This window comes from Oncorhynchus keta, chromosome 4 (assembly GCF_023373465.1).
Source record: "Oncorhynchus keta strain PuntledgeMale-10-30-2019 chromosome 4, Oket_V2, whole genome shotgun sequence".
In the NCBI taxonomy this organism is placed as follows: domain Eukaryota; kingdom Metazoa; phylum Chordata; class Actinopteri; order Salmoniformes; family Salmonidae; genus Oncorhynchus; species Oncorhynchus keta.
The window spans coordinates 46,623,965-46,647,458 of record NC_068424.1 but is presented as its reverse complement, the minus strand read 5'-3'; the positions used below and the strand labels follow the sequence as shown (position 1 = coordinate 46,647,458).

Genomic DNA, 23,494 nt, shown 5'->3' with positions numbered 1-23,494 from the left:
ACTGCAGTGCATGGACTGCACCAGATTTGCCCATTCTTGCTGTGTTACCCCACTCTTCCACCAAGGCACTTGCAAGTTCCCGGACATTTCTGGGGGGAATGACCCTAGCCCTCACCCTCCTATCCAACAGGTCCCAGACGTGGTTAATGGGATTGAGATCCGGGTTCTTCACTGGCCATGGCAGAACACTGACATTCTTGTCTTGCGGGAAATCACACACAGAACGAGCAGTATGGCTGGTGGCATTGTCATGCAGGAGGGTCATGTCAGGATGAGCCTGCAGGAAGGGTACCACATGAGGGAGAAAGAGGTCTTCCCTGTAACGCACAGCGTTGAGATTGCCTGCAATGACAACAAATTCAGTCAGATGATGCTGTGACACACTGCCTCAGACCATGATGGACCCACCACCTCCAAATTGATCCGAGTACAGGCCTCGGTGTAACGCTTTCCTTCGATGATAAACGTGAATCCGACCATCAACCCTGGTCAGACAAAACCGTGACTCGTCAGTGAAGAGCACTTTTTGCCAGTCCTGTCTGGTCCAGCGACGATGGGCGTGTGCCAATAGGCGACATTGCTGCCGGTGATGTCTGATGAGGACCAGCCTTTCCACAGGCCTACAAGCCCTCAGTCTAGCCTCTGTCAGCCTATTGCGGACAGTCGGAGCACTGATGGAGGGATTGTATGTTCCTGGTGTAACTCGGGCAGTTGCTGTTGCCATTCTGTACCTGTCCCACAGGTGTACCTGTCCCACAGTACGGACATTGCAATTTATTGCCCTGGCCACATCTGCAGTCCTCATGCCTCCTTGCAGCTTGACTAAGGCATGTTCACGCAGATGAGCAGGGACCCTGGGCATCTTTCTTTTGGTGTTTTTCAGAGTCAGTAGAAAGGCCTCTTTAGTGTCCTAAGTTTTAAGAACTGTGACCTTAATTGCCTACCGTCTATAAGCTGTTAGTGTCTTAACGACTGTTCCACAGGTGTATGTTCATGAATTATTTATGGTTCATTGAACGAGCATGGGAAACAGCGTTTAAACCCTTTACAATGAAGATCTGTGAGTTTTTTTTTAATTTTTACAAATTATCTTTGAACGACAGGGTCCTGAAAAGGGACTTTTTTGTTGTTGCTGAGTTTAGATAACGTGCCACAGAATGCTGCAGCAGCCCGCAAGGTGTGCCGCAGTATGACACAACTTTTAAAGGAGGAACCACTGTAGGGGTTGATTTTGGGACAGGGCATCGGTCAACAGTGTTCAGATAAATGAGATGAGGTGAACCCAGAAAGCAAAGAATGCAGTGGTAGAGAGTCCTGGACATGTGAGGAGAGAATCTGTTGCCCCTATTCCTGTTCTGAGCCTCACCATACACCAATGAAATCTGCCTCACTGATATTTACTATTGCTTTGGCACATGTTTAACATGATTTTTAAATGACTACCGCATCTCTGTACCCTACACAAATACTTTTCTGTAAGGTCCCTAAGTCAAGCATTGAATTTCAAGCACAGATCCAACCACAAAGATGTTTGCTAAAACCTGTTAGGGATGACGCAGAATGTAATCCCAGTGCAGGAACATCAATCAGCGGAAATTTCAGAGCGCCACCTATAGTTTTCGATAAAACTCAAACTTTCATTAAAACACACATGCAAGGTACTGAATCTAGCCACCAAGTCAGATTTGTAAAATGCTTTTCGGCGAAAGCATGAGAAGCTATTATCTGATAGCATGCACCCCCCAAAATACCAGAAGTAACCTAAACAACAGATTTTGCGGTAGCCGGCGCTACACAAAACGCAGAAATAAAATATAAAACATTCATTACCTTTGGCGAGCTTCTCTGTTGGCACTCCTATATGTCCCATAAACATCACAATTGGGTATTTTTCCCGATTAAATCCGTCATTGTATACCCAAAATGTCATTTCATGAAGACCGGTCTGATCCAGGAAAATTCCGCTTTACAAGACGCAATGTCACTTTTGAAAATTACAAAAGTTGCCTATAAACTTTTACAAATCACTTCAAACTACTTTTCTAAACCAACTTTAGGTATTAATAAACGTTAATAATCTATCAAATTGATCACGGGGCGATCTGTATTCGATAGCAGCAAGTCTTGAAATCAACCTCCATGTTTTCATAACATCCTGCGGTGAGCCCCAAGACAGGAAGTGCCTATACGTCATCTAACCAAGGATAAAGCAGCCATAAAATGCCAGTACTGGCGACATCGTGTGGAAGCTGTAGGCATTGTAATGGAATCCTTGTTTTTTGTTTGTCGCCTTAGACAATACATTGACTGGCCGATTAATATTTTTTTTGTGTTTTTGGTGAACAGTTTTCCCTGGGATTTTTACTCCTAAACACCTTCTGTTATAGCCACAGACACGATTTAACCAGTTTTAGAGACTTCAGAGTGTTTTCTATACACACATACTTATCATATGCATATACTATATTCCTGGCATGAGTAGCAGGACGTTGAAATGTTGCGCGATTTTTTACAAAAAGCTGCGAAAATTCGCATCATTAAATGGCACCTATTGGTAGAAGGGTAAAAAAAAAAAGCTGACATTTAATATCCTTTCAGCATTGTGCAGTTATACATTTTACACTGTGGATGGTGTATCAATACACCCAGTCATGACAGAGGTACAGGTGCCCTTCCTGAATCAGTTGCCGGCGAGGAAGGAAACCGCACAGGGATTTCAGCATGAGGCCAATGGGGATTTTAAAACACTTACAGAGTTTAAAGGCTGTGATACGAGATAACTGAGGATAGATCAACAACATTGTAGTTACTCCACAATACTAACATAAATTACAGAATGAAAAGAAGGAAAAGAAGCAACATAATAAAAATAAGGTACTAAAGTAATATTTGGCAAAGAAAGTAACTTTTTGTCCTGAATAAAGTGTTATGTTTGGTGCAAATCCAACACAACACATCACTGAGTACCAGTCTTCATGTCTTCATAGTTTGTCATCTGCAAGGATTAGGGACTTTTTTTAGGATAAAAAGAAACGGAATAGAGCTAAGCACAGGCAAAATCCTAGAGGAAAACCCGGTTCTGTCTGCTTTCCAACACTGGGAGACAAATTCACCTTTCAGCAGGACAATAACCAAAAACATAAGGCAAAATATACACTGGAGTTGCTTAGCATTGATTGTTCCTCGTTACAGTTTTGACTTAAATCGGCTTGGAAAATGTATGGCAAAACTTGTAAATGACTGTCTAGCAATGATCAAAAACCAACTTGACAGAGCTTGACATTTTTTAAAGAACGGGCAAACATTGTACAGTCCAGTTGTGCAAAGCTGTTAGAGACTTACCGAGAAAGACTCACAGCTGAAATCGCTGCCAAAGGTGATTCTAACATGTGTTCGTTGACACACACACACACACACACACACACACACACACACACACACACACACACACACACACACACACACACACACACACACACACACACACACACACACACACACACACACACGTGTAATCTACGTGAGCTGGTTGATATTCACAAGTGATTCCACAATAATCAGCTCTTTCCTCAGATAGGTCCGTTGTAAAGGTTTTGTATTATTTCAGGAAGTAGTTTTGAAAGTAGTGCTAACGAGCCACAACAGGTCCCCGGAAATGGTGTACTATGACATCCATTTTGTATGATATGTGACATCCTGCAAAGAAAATGTTAATATATATTTAGCAATTCGTATGATATTGTTGCAAATCCAATTTGTACAAAATGTTATGAATTTGTTGTTCTTCAGATCTTGTTCAATCTCTTTAATTGAGTCTTTCAAACAAGTTTTCAAATCGGACATGAACACTGCCTCAGTTGAAGTTGAACTGATTCATTGACTAGCCTTGCAGCCAACTAGCCAGCAGGTTTAGCCTTCATTGACCATGATTGGCTTAGGTTTGGTATTGCTCTACATTTGCCTCAGTAGTTTTTCTCTCGTGTCTCAGGCATCGCTGTGGATGGTGACAAAAACACGACGACAGATGGCATCAACAACAACAACAACATCGTTCTCATTAAGAAGAATGGCAAAGTCAAGGCCCTGGATGAAGAGCTCTACGGTAGGTCTTATGGATACATTTCTCTCATTCCCTCATCACATTCCTCTCCTCTGGCGTCACATATATGATTCCAAAGACTCCTATGGCCTGTACCTCTTTCTTCATGGTAACTTATTTTCTGCCTCACGACCCTTCTAGTGCATTTCTCTCCCTCTTCTATCTCTCCTCACGCTGTCCCTTCTGCTCTGTCCTAACCAAATACCTCTTTAATGAAAGAGGGTACAGTGTAGGGTTATGGTGAGACATTGAGCTCGGCTGAATTACCAGTCGAACGTAGATAGTCCCCTATCAATGTACCCATTATTGACTGACGTTAAGTCGTATCATGTTACTGGTCAATCATTGATAGAATACCTTGGTTCGTATTGTTGATCAGTGCTTGATGTGTTTTGTGATCAGAGAAAGACTGCATGGATCTGGAGGTGGAGTTGGACACACACTTTGGCATGGCTCACACACGCTGGGCCACACACGGAGAACCCAGCGCCCTCAACAGCCACCCCCACCGCTCCGACAAGAACAATGGTAACACACACTCACCTGTGTACACATACACACCAACACACAGTTAATATCTACACACAACATACAGTGCAGACATACACACCAACCCACTGTTCTGTCATGGCTTTGACAAAGTTCTCTGGAACGGCGGTGTCAGTCAGTCAGGCGAGCTAGTTTTTTTCTGGTTACTGATTGGCCAGAGATATCAATATGTAAAACACACCTTACATACTGTGATCAGCCCTTACCTCCCCGCAGCTCTCTCTTATAGGGAGAGTTCTAGGGGAGTGTGGGAGGCCTCAGTGAAAGGAGTATTTACACACTTCCAAATGTAGAACATGAGATGGACAGAGAGAATCAGCCTTTCACAGAGGCCAGACAGACAGGGTCTTGTTCAGTTGACTTTAAACACAGCCATATCCTTCCTCAGGCACACCTTTCATATGTGTTCTTTGTGCTAAAAATAACTATGTTCTGTGTCATTTTAGTTCTAGTTCTGACCGCCACATGCAAAGGTGTGTGTGCATATGTCAGCACTCAGGATACACTCCTTAACTATGCAGTCAGGCAGGAATTACAGGAATTGCTTAGGTCATGTAGTGTATGTGGACACCTGCTTGTCGAACATCTAATTCCAAAATCATGGGCATTAATATGGAGTTGGTCCCCCATTTGCTTCAAAAACAGCTTCCACTCTTCTGGGAAGGCTTTCCAATAGATGTTGGAACATTGCTGCGGGGACTTGCTTCCAGTCAGCCACAAGAGCATTAGTGATGTCAGGCGCTGATGTTGGGCGATTTGGCCTGGCTCGCAGTGTTCCAATTCATCCCAAAGGTGTCCGATTAGGTTGAGGTCAGGGCTCTGTGCAGGCCAGTCAAATCCTTCCTCGCCGATCTCGTCAAACCATTTGTGTACGGACCTCTTTTTGTGCACAGGAGCATTGTCATGCTGAAACAGGAAAGGGCCTTCCCCAAACTGTTGCCATAAAGTTGGAACCACAGAATCGTCTAGAATGTCATTGTATGCTGTAGTGTTAAGATTTCCCTTTACTGGAACTAAGGGGCCTAGCCCGAACCATGAAAAACATGCCCAGACCATTATTCCTCCTTCACCAAACTTTACAGTTGACACTATGCATTTGGGCAGGTAGGGTACTCCTAGGATCCGCCAAACCCGGATTCATCTGTTGGGCTGCCACATGGTGAGGCATGATTCATCACTCCAGAGAAGGCATTTCCACTGCTCCAGATCCAATGGCGGCGAGCTTTACACCACTCCAGCCGACGCCTGGCATTGTGCATGGTGATTTTAGGCTTGTGTGCGGCTGCTCGGCCATGAAAACCCATTTCATGAAGCTCCCGACTAACAGTTATTGTGCTGACGTTGCTTCCAGAGGCAGTTTGAAACTCGGTAGTGAGTGTTTCAACCAAGGACAGACAATTTTTACACGCTAAGTGCTTCAGCTGAGCCGTTGTTGCTCTTAAACATTTTGCTCTTAAACATTTTTGCTCTTAAACATTTCCACTTCACAATATCAGCGCTGACAGTTGACCGGGGCAGCTCTAGCAGGGCAGAAATTTGACTAACTGACTTGTTGTAAAGGTGGCATCCTATGACGGTGCCACATTGAAAGTCACTGAGCTCTTCAGTAAAGGCCATTCCACTGCCAATGTTATCTATGGAGATTGCATGGCTGTGTGCTCGGTTTTATACACCTATCAGCAATGGGTGTGGCTGAAATCGCTGATTCCACTCATTTGAAGGGGTGTCCACATGCTTTTGCCCATGTAGTGTATGATAGGAGGAGTTCCTAACTGATTTCTCACTGTCTCTATTTCCTGACTGATTTCTTGCTGTCTCTATTTTCCCTCAGAGTTTGTTGTCATCCACAATGGCATCATCACCAACTACAAAGAGTTAAAGAAGTACCTGGTAAGAACAAGTCCTACTCTACCCCTCCACTCCGCTGTCTGTATTTCTATAGTTCTACTCTATTTAAGTATAAATTACTCCACAGTAAAGTTCAGCTTGTTTTGGGTCACACCCTTGGTAATGGACCGGGATATGATCAGAAGGGTTATAGGATTTCAAGTCCTCTGTCATCTATTGCCTTTGACGATCTTCGTTCTGGGTCCTTTGTTTAGGACTTTTTGACCGATGACTCTTGCACTGTTCTACACAAATGCAAGTGAATTGAAATGACATTAACAAAGTAGCAATGATCATTGTTGGCTTAGGCTAACATGGAAACCATACAGTGTATCTTTTATCTTCTGAGTCAGCTTGCCTTTTGTCTGTCTTGTTTTGTCAGTCCAGTTTTGCTGGTTCTGCCCAGCCAGCACATATTGAATAATATTCTGAGAACCATATGTTTCTTAGAGCTTGGTGAGAGTGTGGTTGTCCTGTGGTTATTTTGCATACAACCTTCCCACAACTTTCTGGGAATGGTGCATGATAGTTGCTTGGCTTTGGAACATTCTATTTTCTTGGTATTTCATTATTTTAATAGAAGATTTTCTAAAAGTTCAAATATAAATTTTGGTAATGTTTTAGGAATGTTCTCCAACTGGTTTGACATTAGGAATGATCTAAAATATTTCAGAGACAGTAAAAGAAACAACATTATTCTGTGGGAATTTCAGTACTTCAGCATAATGTTTCCTACACATTTCCTCATGTGCTATTTAAAATGTTGTTCTCAAATTGTAAACAACGTTTACAGCAAGATGGCACCGACAGACATGGCAGCTCTGATTCTAGCTCCTAAGCAACTTTGCAGTATTTGTTTTTTAGTGTGTTATTTCTATTACTATCAGCCCAGAACATTTTTTAGTGTTATTACATTCAGCCTGAAATAACTTTTGGATATCAGAGCAACGTTAACTCACCAGCACTACGACCAGGAATACGACTTTCCCCAATTGGATCCTTTGTTCGCACCCCCCAAGGCAATTTAACTTATCCCAGAGGCTGCTTCAAGATGCCGCCAGCGGAGAAAAGGTATTCGGAGTGGACTTCTAGTCCGACTCAGGAGGCGGGCACACCATCCACCGCTTCTGAGTATATTACTCGCTAATGTTCAGTCTCTGGACAATAAATGATAACGTACAGAAACCTGGCCTTCTCGGCAGAGTTGCAAGGAAAAATACATATCTCAGACTGGCTAATTAAAATAAAAGATTAAGATGGGCAAAAGAACACAGACAATAGGCAGAGGAACTCTGCCTAGAAGGCCAGCATCCCGGAGTCGCCTCTTCACTGTTGACGTTGAGACTGGGATTTTGCGTGGACTATTTAATGAAGTTGCCAGTTGAAGACTTGTGAGGAGGCTGTTTCTCAAACTAGACACTCTAATGTACTTGTCCTCTTGTTCAGTTGTGCACCAGGGCCTTCCACTACTCTCTATTCTGGCTAGTGCCAGTTTGTGCTGTTCTGTGAAGGGAGTAGTACCCAGCATTGAACAAGATCTTCAGTTTCTTGGCAATTTCTCGCATGGAATAGCTTTCATTTCTCAGAACAATAATAGACTGATGAGTTTCAGAAGAAAGTTCTTTGTTTCTGGCCATTTTGAGCCTGTAATCAAACCCACAAATGCTGATGCTCCAGATACTCAACTAGTCTAAAGAAGGCCAGTGTTATTGCTTCTTTAATCAGGACAACAGTTTTCAGCTGTGCTAACATAATTGCAAAATGGTTTTCTAATAATCAATTAGCCTTTTAAAATGATAAACTAGGATAAGCTAACACAACGTGCCATTGGAACACAGGAGTGACGGTTGCTGATAATGTGCCTCTGTACGCCTATTTAGATATTCCATAAAGAATCAGCTGTTTCCAGCTACAATAGTCATTTACAACATTAACAATGTCTTCACTGTATTTCAGATCAATTTTTATGTTATTTTAATGGACAATAAAATAGCTTTTCTTTCAAAAACAAGGACATTTCTAAGTGACCCCAAACTTTTGAATGGAAGTGTATATACTGTACTCCCTATTCTACTGTATTTTAGTCAATGCTATTCTGACATTGCTCGTCCTAATATTTATATATTTCTTAATTCCATTATTTAACTTTTAGATTTGTGTGTATTGTGAATTGTTAGATATTACTGCACTGTTGGAGCTAGGAACACAAGCTTTTAACTACACCCGCAATAACATCTGCTAAATGTGTGTGACCAATACAATTTGATTTGATTTCTGTGTGAATTTCCGTACTTCCACAGAACATTTCACACAAGTTCCCATGTGGTTCTATTTCATGTCCTATTTTACTATATTCTGGGAAAGTTATAAAAATGGTGTGACTTTAGCGATGTCCTTAGAACGTTCAGATAACGTATGGTTCTCTTTTGGCAATATTCTGGGAATGTAAAAAAAAAAAGGAAATTGTACACATTAACATCAATAAACTCTACATTATTTTCTCAGAACATTAAGAAGACTTTCCATAAAAAAAAACACATGAAAAATGTTGTAACATTCAGAGAACGTTCTAAAAATGTTATTTAAAAACATATACATTTGGTTCTCAGAATCAAACAAAATCTCTCTATCCTCAATCATCTTAAGTGTGTTTAGGTTTGTCGGCGCACCAACTATTTGGTCACACCTGATCTTAATGAGTTCTTGTTTCCTTTGAAAGGGGGTGTGTTTGAGTAGACAAAAATAAACAGCTTCGTATGCGTAAAAGAACATGGTATATGCTATCTCCATCCTGGTGGTGCAGTGGACTTCCATGGGTAGAGAACAGAAGATCATAGGTTTGAATCTTACTGATGCCGTGTCACATTAAAAAATTAATGTGTTCACATGATTATTGCCTAAGGAAATGAATGTATCCTATCTGTGCGTGTTACAAAATGTTTACCCCAAATAAGCGAGCAGTGTTAGTAAAAGACTTAAGTTTTTCAAAACCTTCCAAATAACCTATAATTTCCATTCTCAAAGCATTAATCAATCCTCCCAGGAAAACTTTGAAAGTAACCAGATTAAAATGTTCTCTGAACCTCCCTGCAACTTAAAAATGAACTTTCCCAGAACCGGCAAGATGTTCACTATTGTTCTTAGAACATTTAAAAAACGTTCTGTTTTACTGGTCAGGAAATGTATGGCTTTGATCCCACAACCAAAGTGAAACCAAAAACACTAGTTCCCACAACTTCCAAGGAACCAAATGTGCTAGCTGGGTACCTTCTCCTCAGCTATAATGGGTATAAATTCATGCAAGCAGGAGACACTGAATAGTAACTGATAGCTATTTCTACTGGTTTTGCTAGTTATCACTCATAATTCTTAGGGTATAAAATGTTGTTCTTACCCATCCTAGCAGATATCCATCCCAAGGCAATTATATCCTAGCAGACAGTAAAAAAAAGTTACAATAAATCATGTTTTGTGAACCATGCTGACTGTACTTAACTCCCCTTAGATCCGTTTGTGCTGAAGCCAACTCCTCTGACTATTGGTGTTATGCTAGCAGAGTTATTACTATGCTAGGTAATGCACATTTAACCTTTATTTTAGCAGGGAGTCCAATTGAGACCAAGGGAGCCTTGCATGAAAAGCCCAGCAATTACACGATAAAAGTTAGGGGCATATCCGGGAGTGCTGCTTTCAGTAAGCTTGTAACATTCATTCTGATCTCCACCCTCTTTCAGAACTCCAAGGGCTACGAGTTTGAGTCAGAGACGGACACAGAGGTCATCCCTAAACTGATCAAATACGTTTACGACAACCGAGAGAGAGAAGACCTGTCCTTCTCTACCCTGGTGGAGAGGGTCATTCAACAGCTGGTGAGTACTGGGACACCTCAATCAGTCAATACAATTTATTTATGAAGCCCTTTTTACATCAGCAGATGTCACAAAGTGCTTATTCAGAAACCAAGCCTTAAACCCCAAACAGCAAGCAATGCAGGTCAGGGTTCCATTGCCACAGGCAAAACAGCAGAAACTGGATCAGCAGCACGACCAGGTGGACTAGGGATGGGGATAGCCAGGAGTCATCAGGCCAGGTAGTCCTGAGGCATTGTCCTAGGGCTCAGGTTCTCCGGGAGTAGAGATAGAGAGAGAGAGATATGAGAATTAGAGGGAGCATACTTAAGTTCGCACAAGGACACCAGATAAGACACGAGAAATACACCAAATAGGACAGTCTGACCCTAGCCCCCCGGCACATAGACTATTGCAGCATAGATACTGGAAGCTGAGATGGGGGAGTAGGGGCTCACTGCGGCCCCGCCCAATGATACCCCTGGACAGGGCCAACCACGCAGGATATATCCCCACCCACTTTGCCAATGTAGCGGATGTGAAACAGCTGGCTTAGTTAGCGGTGGTGTGCGCTAAATAGCGTTTCAATCGGTGACGTCACTTGCTCTGAGACCTTGAAGTAGTTGTTCCCCTTGCTTTGCAAGGGCCGCGGCTTTTGTGGAGCGATGGGTAACGATGCTTCGTGGGTGACTGTTGTTGATATGTGCAGAGGGTCCCTGGTTCGTGCCCGGGTATGGGCGAGGGGACGGTCTAAAGTTATACTGTTACACCAACACCTACTCTACTATTATGTTATTACTATAGTACTGCTGCTGCTACTACTACTACATTTTTTTATTTTAGTAATTTAACAGAAACTCTTATCCAGAGCGACTGACAGTTAGTGCATACATATTAAGATAGCTGGGCGGGACAACACTTCACAATCGTTTCAAGTACATTTTCCCTCAACAAAGTATTTATCAAAAAAGTCAGTGCTAGTGGGAAAATACGTTTTATTTTCTGTTTGGGGGAGGGGTGTCGGAGGCGACGTGAGATTTATTTAAAGTATTCTTCAAAAACTACAATGATGACGATGACTACTGCGGCTGCTTCTGCTACTACTACGAAATAAAAATGAACTGCTTAACAAAAATGACAAAACATCCCCTCAGATCCCATCTGGCCCTATGATGAATTCCATCTCTGAAACAGCATTGTAAGGGAGTGTTTTCAACAACAGAGCAACAATCTCCCCCAGTTCCCCTTGATGATGTCATCATCACACTGTCCAGTCTGGCCTCAAATTTGGCCGTCCCATTAATAGTGTTACGTCATCACCAAAACTGTCACCATGGCAACCACCCCAACAACATCTTTAGTGACATCGCAATCTGTATCTGGTGAACAGGAGCGAGACACTTTTTCAATCCCTTTTGCACCAACTAGATTGCTCAGTCATTTTCTCTATTTTTCTCTGTCTCGCTCAGTTCTTCACACACTCTTGTTGTTGAGTTTGGTCTTATTGGAGCCAGTCCTATCTCAGCCACATCTCCCCTCTCCTTGGCTCACTGTAAAAGGTCTGAGAAGAACACAGAGGATAAAATGTACAACTTCAGTGGGTTTGGGCTAATAGGAACCAGACCAGAACAGACCCCTTACATCCTAATGACCACTGCTCCTCCCCCTCCTCTCCTCCATCTCTCTCCCACCCTTGGTGAGAGTGCTGGCAGTGTGTTGGAAACAGCGCTGGTTTTATACAATAGAGGTCTTATTCCTCCTAACTTCCCTGAACATCGACCCCCCCCCATCCCTTCCACACATCCCCACTACTACCCCCACGAGGGGAAACAGATGGAAAGACTGTCTCCAAAAAGAAATAGGACATTTGAATGTTGTTTTGTAATGTCACTGTTGGTCTGTTCGACTGAAACTGTCCTCTACATTTTCCGTCACTGTGTTTTTTCTTTTTACAATTCCTTCTCATTTTCAACCTTCTCCTCTTCCTCGTCATCATCATCATCATGGACCCTAACAGACATGTTTGTATTCTCTCCACTTTGTCATCCTGTCTTAGGAGGGGGCCTTCGCTCTGATGTTTAAAAGCAGTCATTTCCCCAGAGAGGCGGTAGCCACCAGGTCAGTATCCATGTCCACTCACATGTCTCCGTCTGTCTGGCCTATGCCATGACCTCACATAAGTCTGTCTATATATACGTACAGTATATATTTATATGGCTCATTCTAATATTTCTATATTTCTTCATTCATTTATTTGTATTGGTTTTGCGTGTATCGTTTTGTATTGTTAGGTATTAATGCATGGTTGGGAACATAAGCATTTGCTACACCCGCGATAACATCTGCGAAGTTTGTGTGCAAAATTTGATTTGAAAGGATCGACACCCATTGGCATTGACTAGTCGTCTCAGCTATCGCCACAATAAAGCAATAACAGCTTGACTCTATATAGCCCTATATATATCTTCAGACTGTGTCTCTGCCAAGCTTCTATTCCATCTAAATAATGTGTCATGTATGATGACATCACTCTTCCCTAGCTACAGCTCACTGCCCAGCGTAAAGAACTGTCAGAGAAGGATACAGTAAACAGAGGGAAAGAAAAGAGCATAATTGAGAAACGTGCCTGTTTTCTTTAAGCCTCAGGTGGGAATTACCCCAGCCAGATGTAAGCTGTCAAACACAATGACTTAGAGATTTACGATTGTCATTTTTTTGATGGGAGTGTTATGTATGTCTGAGTACTTTTAGCAGATGCTTTGTGTACACACTGTCATAGGTCCTAGTTGACACAATAGGAATAAAGGCTTGAGCTATATTCAGGTTATTTTTGCCACACCCTCTCCCCCCACCTGCAGTGGACACTATTTCCTACTTTCAAGGCCCGTAAAGCAATTCTTCAGGAAGTGTGCGTGGCTTCACAACGTTTTCAGAGTTTAAGAAAATGGCGGAAATATGCGGTCGAGTTCCAACGAGAGCGGATACAAATTAATTTCTTAAACTAATCTCGACAAATGTTAAAAAGTGTAATAAAGTAATGCCTTTTCAAATAAGTTACACTATGTTGGCTGACAATTTGCTACGCTAGCCTTACGAACCGCGTAGCATTACAGCAGTATGTACCTGTATTTTAGCTAGTTACCTAACGTAGTCGGCTACTAACTATCTGCTATCGATCTAACTACCCAAAGTTTATTGACTTGATTGTTCATATCATGCTTAGCTAAGTGGTATAGTCGTGTGCGTTTCAATTGAGTTAATAGCACTCATTTGAGTGCCAGAGCGCCGAATAACGGATGCATTTACGAAAGCTCAACACCCGTTGAATATGGTCAGTGTCGGTAAACGTCGGCACAAAAACCGTAATTAAATTGTTGCCAGCAGCACAGTTACATTCACCAATGCTCTGGATCACATTAAAACAGCCTAACCAGCTATGCTAGGGCGAGAGAAATGGTCAGTGAGGTGTTCTCTAATATGTGTCTGGAAGTAGCTCGCCAACGTTCGCCAGTTAGCTTGGGTGCTTGACTGCTGTAGGATAAGATAAAGTAATCCTTCTCACCCCCCCATTTAAAGATTTAGATGCACTATTGTAAAGTGGCTGTTCCACTGGATGTCATAAGGTGAATGCACCAATTTGTAAGTCGCTCTGGATAAGAGCGTCTACTAAATGACTTAAATGTAATGTAAATGTAATGCTGTTGAACGCTCGGATCACCTCTACTCCTCCGCCAGAGCGTCCAGTAGTGATGGGTCGTTCGCGAACGAGTCGGCTCTAAGGCTCTTGTAGGTGAACGTTGGGACCCGGCTCGCACATCAGAGGAGCCGAATATATTAATAAAAATATTTTTAAACGAATATATTAATAATCAAAAGATAGCTAGCATTTGTTGCCCAAAGCTAACGTCATAAGGCTCCCGAGTGGCGCATCGGTCTAAGGCACTGCATTTCAGCGTTTGAGGTGTCACTACAGACCCTGGTTCGATTCCAGGCTGTATCACAAACGGCCGTAATTGGGAGTCCCATAGGGTGGTGCACAATTGGCCCAGCGTCGTCCGGGTTATGGTTTGGCCGGGGTAGGCCGTCATTGTAAATAAGAATTTGTTCTTGATTTACTAAAATAAGCAGTGAGGTTTGACCGGGCTGTTTATGTGTTGTGAAGCTAGCCACAATAGTGGAAATGGCGACTGGCCTTCAAAATAAAAGTCCCTATTTGAAAGACGAAATATTTAGACAACATAATGTTAAAACAAGGTTGGAGTGTTGTAATTTGAAATTGGTTATCAGTCTACTCAGTGACACCCACAGAACACAACTGTGAAGAGTGTATGTAAATATTAGCATCATAGCTCTTATCCAGGGACTTTGAGGGAAATCACCTCCCAAGTCAGCCTATTGTGCGCACTGACAATCATATTCCACTGTACAGCCTTATTTAAGGATTGGGAATTAATTAAATGGTCTATCAGTCTACTCAGTACCCTAGTGCTTTTTTCCCAACGTCCTCCTCAGAGTTCTCAGACTCCAAAACATCCACGTTGTATTGTTTTTCCTCTGGAGTAGTGTTCGATACACATAGTAGGTTGACTGGTACTATAAATGTGGCTCAATTCAGTGGTTTCATATTCCCGCAGTAAGAGCTATGATGCTAATGTTCTCTGGGTGTCACTGAGTGGACTGATACCCCATGTCATTGATCCACAATCCATATGCAATTCTAAAGTCTAATACAGACATTGTGATTACAACAGATTCTTGTCAAATTATTGTCTTTTGTTGAATTTCTATAACATTCCAACCTAGTTTGGCACGATCTATTCAATTATGGCATAATTCCACTATGCGTATTAATTTGCATCACTGTCAATGACATACCTTTATTTTGATGGCGAACCGCACGTTCCACTATTGTGGCTGATCTTCATATAGGTGGGTCCGACCATTAATCAAATAAGATCTGTCTTATAAATGAGGGGTATTTTAGATGATGACACCTAGCTAGATAGTTAGCTAGCTAACTGTAGCTACTGAAACAGATTATGTCGTTTTGGTATATTTTTTGGGAAGAACATTGTTTGCATCCATCAGCTAGCTCTATTACCATCTATTATGACCAGCACTGTCTAGAGCACGGGGAAGTGTCTGCGCTCGTACGCAGCAGCAAGGGCGCGAGACAAAACTTTACCAGCATCATAGCATACCAATCCGTGAATCGTTGTGTCAAATGAAATACGAGTGATAGTGTAATCAATGTGTAATAACTACGTAAAAAATGTATGAACGTGTTAAATTATTATGTGACGTGCAGTTATGTTCAGGTCCTGCTTGGTCAAACGGTGTTATTTTTTTATTGATTTAACTAGGCAAGTCAGTTAAGAACAAATTCTTATTTACAATGGTGGCCTCTTCAATCACAGCTGGATGTGATACAGTTTGGATTCGAATCAGGTACTGCAGTGACGTCTCTTGCACTGAGATGCAGTGCCTTAGACCACTGCTCCACTTGGGAGCATGTATTTAACATGTATCGTTTTTGACACATAAAGACCTAAAGGCGTTCCACAGTGTGTGTGTGTTGGTGTGTGTGTGTGCATGTGCTCGTGCATTTGTGTTTGTTCTCTCACACAAATCGAACAATTTATCTCCTGACCCCTCTGTCTTTCTCATGCTCACCCTCTCTTTTCCCCTTTCTCCCTATCCCTCTATCCATCCCCTTTCTCTGTCTATATCCTTCAGGAGAGGAAGTCCTCTGCTCATTGGTGTGCGGAGCAAGTATGAGCTGTCTGCAGAGCACATTCCAATCCAGTACAACACTGGTGAGCTCTGTTCCCCTCTATCAGACATTATCACTTTACAGTGTTCTTAAACCTCTCAGTTACAGTGTTCTTAAACGTCTCAGTTACAGTGTTCTTAAACGTCTCAGTCAGTGTTCCCACAGAAACTGGACTGTGTTAACATCGTATTTCAATCAAACCACATCTCAACACGTTCGGTTACATTATCTTCACGCACCGATCTCTTAATTTGAGACACGAGGGCGTAACTCGAACTGACGCATAAATATTGCACATGAGATTTGCATGAAACGTTTGGTTATATGTCTGTAGTTCAAGTCCTGATTCAGGTCAATATGAAACACCCAAAAATGAACTAATTAACTAAGCAACTCATAAACTAACCAACCAACCAGTCAGCTAACGTAATGCAGTTGTTCAAAGCTATCTGTGTTTGTGAGCAGTATCTGTATCTGTGTCCTAACACTAACAGTTGCAGTACTTACCATCTGATCCAGACTAATGGTTATGAAAGCCTGTTCTCCTGTGTGTGATAACATGTCATAATCTAAGCCTAATCCCGTTTTGTCCGAAGCTCCGTACTACTCTGTCCTGAGGGACTGTGCAGTTAATCCAGTGGTCCCAGAGGGTCAGAGGGCCGCTGAGCCCATATGTGAGCCTACTACCCAATAAACACTTGGGTGTTGTGGCTTGATCTCTGATTTGGTGTTCAGATTACTGCACATTTACATTACATTTAAGTCATTTAGCAGACGCTCTTATCCAGAGCGACTTACAAATGTTGGAGCTAAAAACATAAGCATTTCGCTGCACCTGATAACATCTGCAAAATATGTGTACTTTACTAATAACATTTGATTGAACCACCTATTAAGAATTGCATGACTCACAACAATCAGATACCCTTAAATCAGACTGTCTCCAATGAATCAACTGTTGTATGATTGCATGAATCTACTCTCCAAAGAGTCAAGTGCAAAAATGACAAGATTCATATTTAAAAATATATATATACAGTACCAGTCAAAGGTTTGGACACATGTACTCATTCAGGGTTTTTTCTTTGTTTTTACTATTTTCTAAATCAAATCAAATTTATTTATATAGCCCTTCTTACATCAGCTGATATCTCAAAGTGCTGTACAGAAACCCAGCCTAAAACCTCAAACAGCAAGCAATGCAGGTTTTCATAGCCGATCATTGATAGTATCTCTACCGCTCCTGCTGTCTCTAGAGAGTTGAAAACAGCAGGTCTGGGACAGGTAGCACATCCGGTGAACAGGTCAGGGTTCCATAGCCGCAGCCAGAACAGTTCAAACTGGAGCAGCAGCACGGACAGGTGGACTGGGGACAGCAAGGGGACATCATGCCGGGTAGACCTGAGGCATGGTCCTAGGGCTCAGGTCCTCCGAGAGAGAGAAAGAAAGAAAGAAAGAGAGAATTAGAGAGAGCACACTTAAATTCACACAGGACACGGGATAAGACAGGAGAAGTACTCCAGATATAACAGACTGACCCTAGCCCCCCGACACATAAACTACTGCAGCATAAATACTGGAGGCTGAGACAAGAGAGGTCAGGAGACACTGTGGCCCCATCCGTTGATACCCCCGGACAGGGCCAAACATGCAGGATATAACCCCACCCACTTTGCCAAAGCACCCACACCACTAGAGGGATATCTTCAACCACCAACTTACCATCCTGAGACAAGCCTGAGAATGGCCCATAAAGATCTCCGCCAGGGCACAAACCAAAGGGGGGCGCCAACCCAGACAGGAAGATCACGTCACTGACTCAACCCACTCAAGTGACGCACCACTCCTAGGGATGGCATGGAAGAGCACCAGTAAGCCAGTGACTCAGCCCCTGTGATAGGGTTAGAGGCAGAGAATCCCAGTGGAGAGAGGGGAACCGGCCAGGCAGAGACAGCAAGGGCGGTTCGTTGCTCCAGTGCCTTTCTGTTCACCTTCACACTCCTGGGCCAGACTACACTAAATCATATGACCTACTGAAGAGATGAGTCTTCAGTAAAGACTTAAAGGTTGAGACCGAGTCTGCGTCTCTCAGATGGGAAGGCAGACCATTCCATAAAAATGGAGCTCTATAGGAGAAAGCCCTGCCCCCAGCTGGGGACAATTAGGAGGCCTGCGTCTTGTGACCGTAGCGTACGTGTAGGTATGTACGGCAGGACCAAATCGGAAAGATAGGTAGGAGCAATGTTTTGTAGGTTAGCAGTAAAACCTTGAAATCAGCCCTTGCCTTAAGAGGAAGCCAGTGTAGGGAGGCTAGCACTGGAGTAATATGATAAAACATTTTGGTTCTAGTCAGGATTCTAGCAGCCATATTTAGCGCTAACTGAAGTTTATTTAGTGCTTTATCCAGGTAGCCGGAAAGTAGAGCATTGCAGTAGTCAAACCTAGAAGTAACAAAAGCATGGATTCATTTTTCTGCATAATTTTTGGACAGAAGGTTTCTGATTTATGCAATGTTACGTAGATGGAAAAAAGCTGTCCTTGAAATAGTCTTGATGTGTTCGTCAAAAGAGAGATCAGGGTCCAGAGTAACGCTGAGGTCCTTCACAGTTTTATTTCAGACGACTATACAACCATCAAGATTCATTTTCATATTCAACAGAAGATCTCTTTGTTTCTTGGGACCTAGAACAAGCATCTCTGTTTTGTCCGAGTTTAAAAGTAGAACGTTTGCAGCCTTCCACTTCCTTATGTCTGAAACACAGGCTTCTAGCGATGGCCATTTTTGGGGCTTCACCACGATTCATTGAAATGTACAGCTGTGTGTCATCCGCATAGCAGTGAAAGTTAACAATAGTGGTCCTAAAACGGAACCTTGAGGAACACCGAAATTTACATTTGATTTGTCAGAGGACAAACCATTCACAGACAAACTGATATCTTTCCAACAGATAAGATCTAAACCAGGCCAGAACTTGTCCGTGTAGACCAATTTGGGTTTCCAATCTCTCCCAAAAAATGTGGTGATCGATGATCAAAAGCAGCACTAAGGTCTAGGAGCACGAGGACAGATGCAGAGCCTCGGTCTGATGCCATTAAAAGGTAGAATAATTTTAAAGACATCAAAACTATTACATAACACATATGGAATCATGTAGTAACCAAAAAAAGTGTTAAACATATATTTTAGATTATTCAAAGTAGCCACCCTTTGCCTTGATGATATAAAATATATTTGGCATTGTTTAACACTTCTTTGGTTACCTCATGATTCCATATGTGTTATTTCATAGTTTTGATGTCTTCACTATTATTCTACAATGTATAAAATAGTAAAAATAAATGACTTAAATGTTAATGTTAAAAGAAAAACCCTGGAATGAGTAGGTGTGTCCAAACCTTTGACTGGTACTGTATGTGTGAATCACTCTTGCTTCTTGTGGAAATGCCAATACGGTGTTGAACCTCTATGAGATATCATAGCCCTCTCCAAATTATACATTTAAAATATGCTTCTGCCCCTTACCTACTCATTCAGTTAATAACAGCCATGGGTGTGGTGTGTTCTCTTTGTGTGTGTCAACAATTTGGAGACAGAACACCCTGTAGGGATGTTGACTGTGTCTTCATCTGTTTACTTAACTACGCTCAGATTTATTATTGCAGTTTCTAGATGGAGACTGGGGTCCGGTCTAAAGTCCAATGAGAAAGGAATGAGGAAGGGAAGTAGATAATGGGTTTTCTTCTCTCAGTACCATAAAGTGGCTTCCTTCTCTCTGCTCATTTCCCTCGTCTCTTTTCAAACACAGGATTAGGTGAAAGCAACATAGTGGATGCCTACTGTAAATTCACCTGTGGAGTACAGATGAAGGGAAAGAGACGAGGAGAGAACAAGGTCATTTATCGCTATTGGGGACTAATACTCCTGGCCCCATCATGACTGCAGTGCTCTACTGTAACTCTGCTTAAGGGAAAACGTCCCTCAACTGCTTTCAGTCACCTTATAAATAATATGTGACAAATCAATACGGATGGCAGTTTGAACCTCCACCTGATTATTAATTCCAGAATCTTCTGAAGCAATGTAACCAGATGATTAGCATGTTCATTTATGGTCAAAGGAGCCTTGGCTCAGATGGCTCCTCTCTCTCCTCTGTTGTTTGTCAATCACAATCATGAACTTGTTTTGGTTTGCAATCATCGGGTTAAAACAGCTGTTTACCAGTTTATGAAAAATTACAAAATGTTTTAGGTGGAGAGTTCAACTAAAGCAGAAGTGTTGATTTCAGTGATCCATCTCTGGTTGTTCCAGTGCTCAGTTTGAACCATGAACCATAACCCATGCCTTATACCCCCTGCCCACTGTCGAGTAGCTATGTTCAAAGAGGGGGTCCAGGAAAAGAACAGCCATAACCGGCCAGATATCGCCAATGCTGTGAATTCTGCTGAAGACGGCAAGGCTGTGGAGTACTACTTTGCATCTGACGCTAGGTGAGCTGAAAGCCCTAGGTGTGTGTGTGTGTGTGTCTGTGTGTGTGTGTGTTTGTGTGTGAACATGTGCACGGTGTGTGTGTGGCGTATGCATTTGTGCTTGTCTCGTGATCCTTTTTTTCTTTCTCCTCCTCGCTCTCCCTGCCCAGCGCCATCATAGAGCACACCAACAAGGTGATCTACCTGGAGGATGATGACATAGCAGCGGTTGTAGGGGGGAAGCTGTCCCTCCATAGGCTGAACCGCCTGGCAGGGGAGGTTCCTGTCCGGGCCATCCAGACCCTCCAGATGGAATTGCAGGAGATCATGAAAGGTCAGAGGTTAGAGGTCATAGGGCTCATCGCCATGGAAACTGAAGGGTTAATTAGGAGTAAGATAGAGTGTCCCAGGCCCTACACACTGACCGAGGGTCAGTTCGGTGCAAGGTTAAGGTGCAATATTTAGGAGGAGGGAACGCTGATTCTCAATATGTACCTAAAGGGACCTTAAACCTAGAGCCAGTCAGTATCGATACCTTCCCATTCACAAAGACATGTCAAAGATAAGGTCTAATGTCATACTAGTGAAATGTAGTCTGATATTACACAGAGAACACATACCCATTTGGCCACACATACTGTATTGAAGCGGCTATAGCTCTAAGAACACTAGAATAAGATCTCCCCCTGCTGACGTTAGTGAGTAACTACACCTGTGACCTAACCATAGGCCCTATTGTGTCCTTATCTTTTCTGTGCAGGTAACTTTGAGGCATTCATGCAAAAGGAGATCTTTGAACAGCCAGAGTCTGTGTTCAACACCATGAGGGGGCGGATCTGCTTCGACACCAACAAAGGTAGCTTACCATGACGATGTCATATCCTGATCCGGTCCCTCCCTATTGTTCCAGGATGCTGATGGCACAGTGCCCTAGGCTCAATCAATATAGCACAGCAATTCACGGAAGCATACGTTATTAAAAACAAAAACTGTTATGTGAGAAGTAGGCATTGGTCTGAAGCCGATAAAGAAAGGAAATTCACATGAGCACCACAATGCCTACTTCAACGTCTACCAAGGTTTTCCAGCACACAGCTTTGACCTACTACTGTTTGTCTATTGTACTTCAAACAATGTGTAGGCAGGTGGCTTAGGATTCAAACCTTCTCAAACAGCCTAATTCACAGTCTTAAGATGAGGTGCACCCACAATAATGTGATTTGTACTGCATACAAGGTAAGTTATTGGATTCTTCACACAAGACATTATCCCATTCCACTACCTTTTCAAGGTGTATTTGTTTATATGACAACAAGCTTTTAGACTTAAAAGATCATCAGGCTTTATTGAGTGAGCGGTTTTGTCTTGCAGTAATGTGGTGCCTACTGGGATTTCATAAAATATTTTTTTTAGCAAAATATTTAATATTATTTTGGTCAGAAGGTGTCCTACATAACAACATGTCACTCATATACTGTAGATATAGAGGTCTATAGAGCCTGTTTGCATTCATTATTTCTGTAACTGTTTACCTGTGTAATATTGTCATATGCTCATAACCACTTGTTGTTGGTCCTGTTATACCAATGACTGTGCTGATCAATGGGCAGTGAATATGTAGTCCAAAGTTATGTTTGTATTTATTTTTGCAATAATGGTGATGCTACAATAGACATTTACAGGCCTATATCAAAAAATACATTCAGCCTAATGATAAATATATATATATATAGTACATGCAGTACTAGTCAACAGTTTGGACACACCTACTCATTCCAGGGTTTCTTTATTTCTACATTGTAGAATTAAGAAAACCCCTTGAATGAGTAGCCTTATTTTAAAATTGATTATTTGTTTTTTTCCTCATCAATCATCAATATGACAAAGCAAAAACAGGTTTTTAGAAATGTTTACAAATTTATTACAAATAAAAAACGGAAATATGACATTTACAAATGTATTCATACCCTTTACTCAGTACTTTATTGAAGCACCTTTGGCAGCGATTACAGCATCGAGTCTTCTTGGGTATGACGCTACAAGCTTGGCACACCTATATTTGGGGAATTTTTCCCATTCTTCTCTGCAGATTCTTTCAAGCTCTGTCAGATTGGATGGGGAGCGTCGCTGCACAGCTATTTTCAGGTCTCCAGAGACGCTCGATCGGGTTCAAGTCTGGGCCACTCAAGGACATTCAGAGACTTGGCATGAACCCACTCCTGCGTTGTCTTGGCTGTGTGCTTAGGGTCGTTGTTCTGTTGGAAGGTGAACCTTCGCCCCAATCTGAGATCCTGAGTGCTCTGGAGCAGGTTTTCATCAAGGACCTCTCCGTTCATCTTTGCCTCGATCCTGACTAGTCTTTCAGTCCCTGCCGTTGAAAAACATCCCACAGCATGATACTGCCACGACCATGCTTCACTGTAGGGATGGTGCCAGATCTCCTCCAGACATGACGCTTGGCATTCAGGCCAAAGAGGTCAATCTTGGTTTCATCAGACCAGAGAATCTTGTTTCTCATGGTCTGAGAGTCTTTAGGTTCCTTTTGGCAAACTCCAAGCGGGCTGTCGTGCCATTTACTGAGGAGTGGCTTCCTTCTGTCCACTCTTCCATAAAGGCCTGATTGGTGGAGTGCTGCAGAGATGGTTGTCCTTTTGGAAGGTTCTCCCATCTCCACAGAGGAACTCTGGAGCTTTGTCAGAGTGATTATTGGGTCCTTGGTCACCTCCCTGACCAAGGCCCTTCTCCACCGATTGCTCAGTTTGGCTGGGCAGCCAGCTTGGTGGTTCCAAACTTCTTCCATTTAAGAATGATGGAGACTACTGTGTTCTTGGGAACCTTCAATGATGCAGACATTCCCCACATCTGTGCCTC

General features: G+C 42.5%; 1 protein-coding gene across 1 annotated transcript in view; it reads left to right on the top strand.

Moving 5' to 3' along the window:
• LOC118375921 (glutamine--fructose-6-phosphate aminotransferase [isomerizing] 2-like) overlaps nucleotides 1-23,494 on the top strand; it is a 43,184-nt gene that overhangs the window by 8,545 nt on the left and 11,145 nt on the right. Inside the window, exons 3-11 of the mRNA XM_035762562.2 lie at nucleotides 3,989-4,102; nucleotides 4,502-4,627; nucleotides 6,480-6,538; nucleotides 10,270-10,404; nucleotides 12,440-12,501; nucleotides 16,120-16,199; nucleotides 20,527-20,644; nucleotides 20,794-20,957; nucleotides 21,384-21,479. Coding sequence (XP_035618455.2) covers nucleotides 3,989-4,102; nucleotides 4,502-4,627; nucleotides 6,480-6,538; nucleotides 10,270-10,404; nucleotides 12,440-12,501; nucleotides 16,120-16,199; nucleotides 20,527-20,644; nucleotides 20,794-20,957; nucleotides 21,384-21,479 — 954 coding nt within the window. The remainder of the gene's footprint in view (nucleotides 1-3,988; nucleotides 4,103-4,501; nucleotides 4,628-6,479; nucleotides 6,539-10,269; nucleotides 10,405-12,439; nucleotides 12,502-16,119; nucleotides 16,200-20,526; nucleotides 20,645-20,793; nucleotides 20,958-21,383; nucleotides 21,480-23,494) is intronic.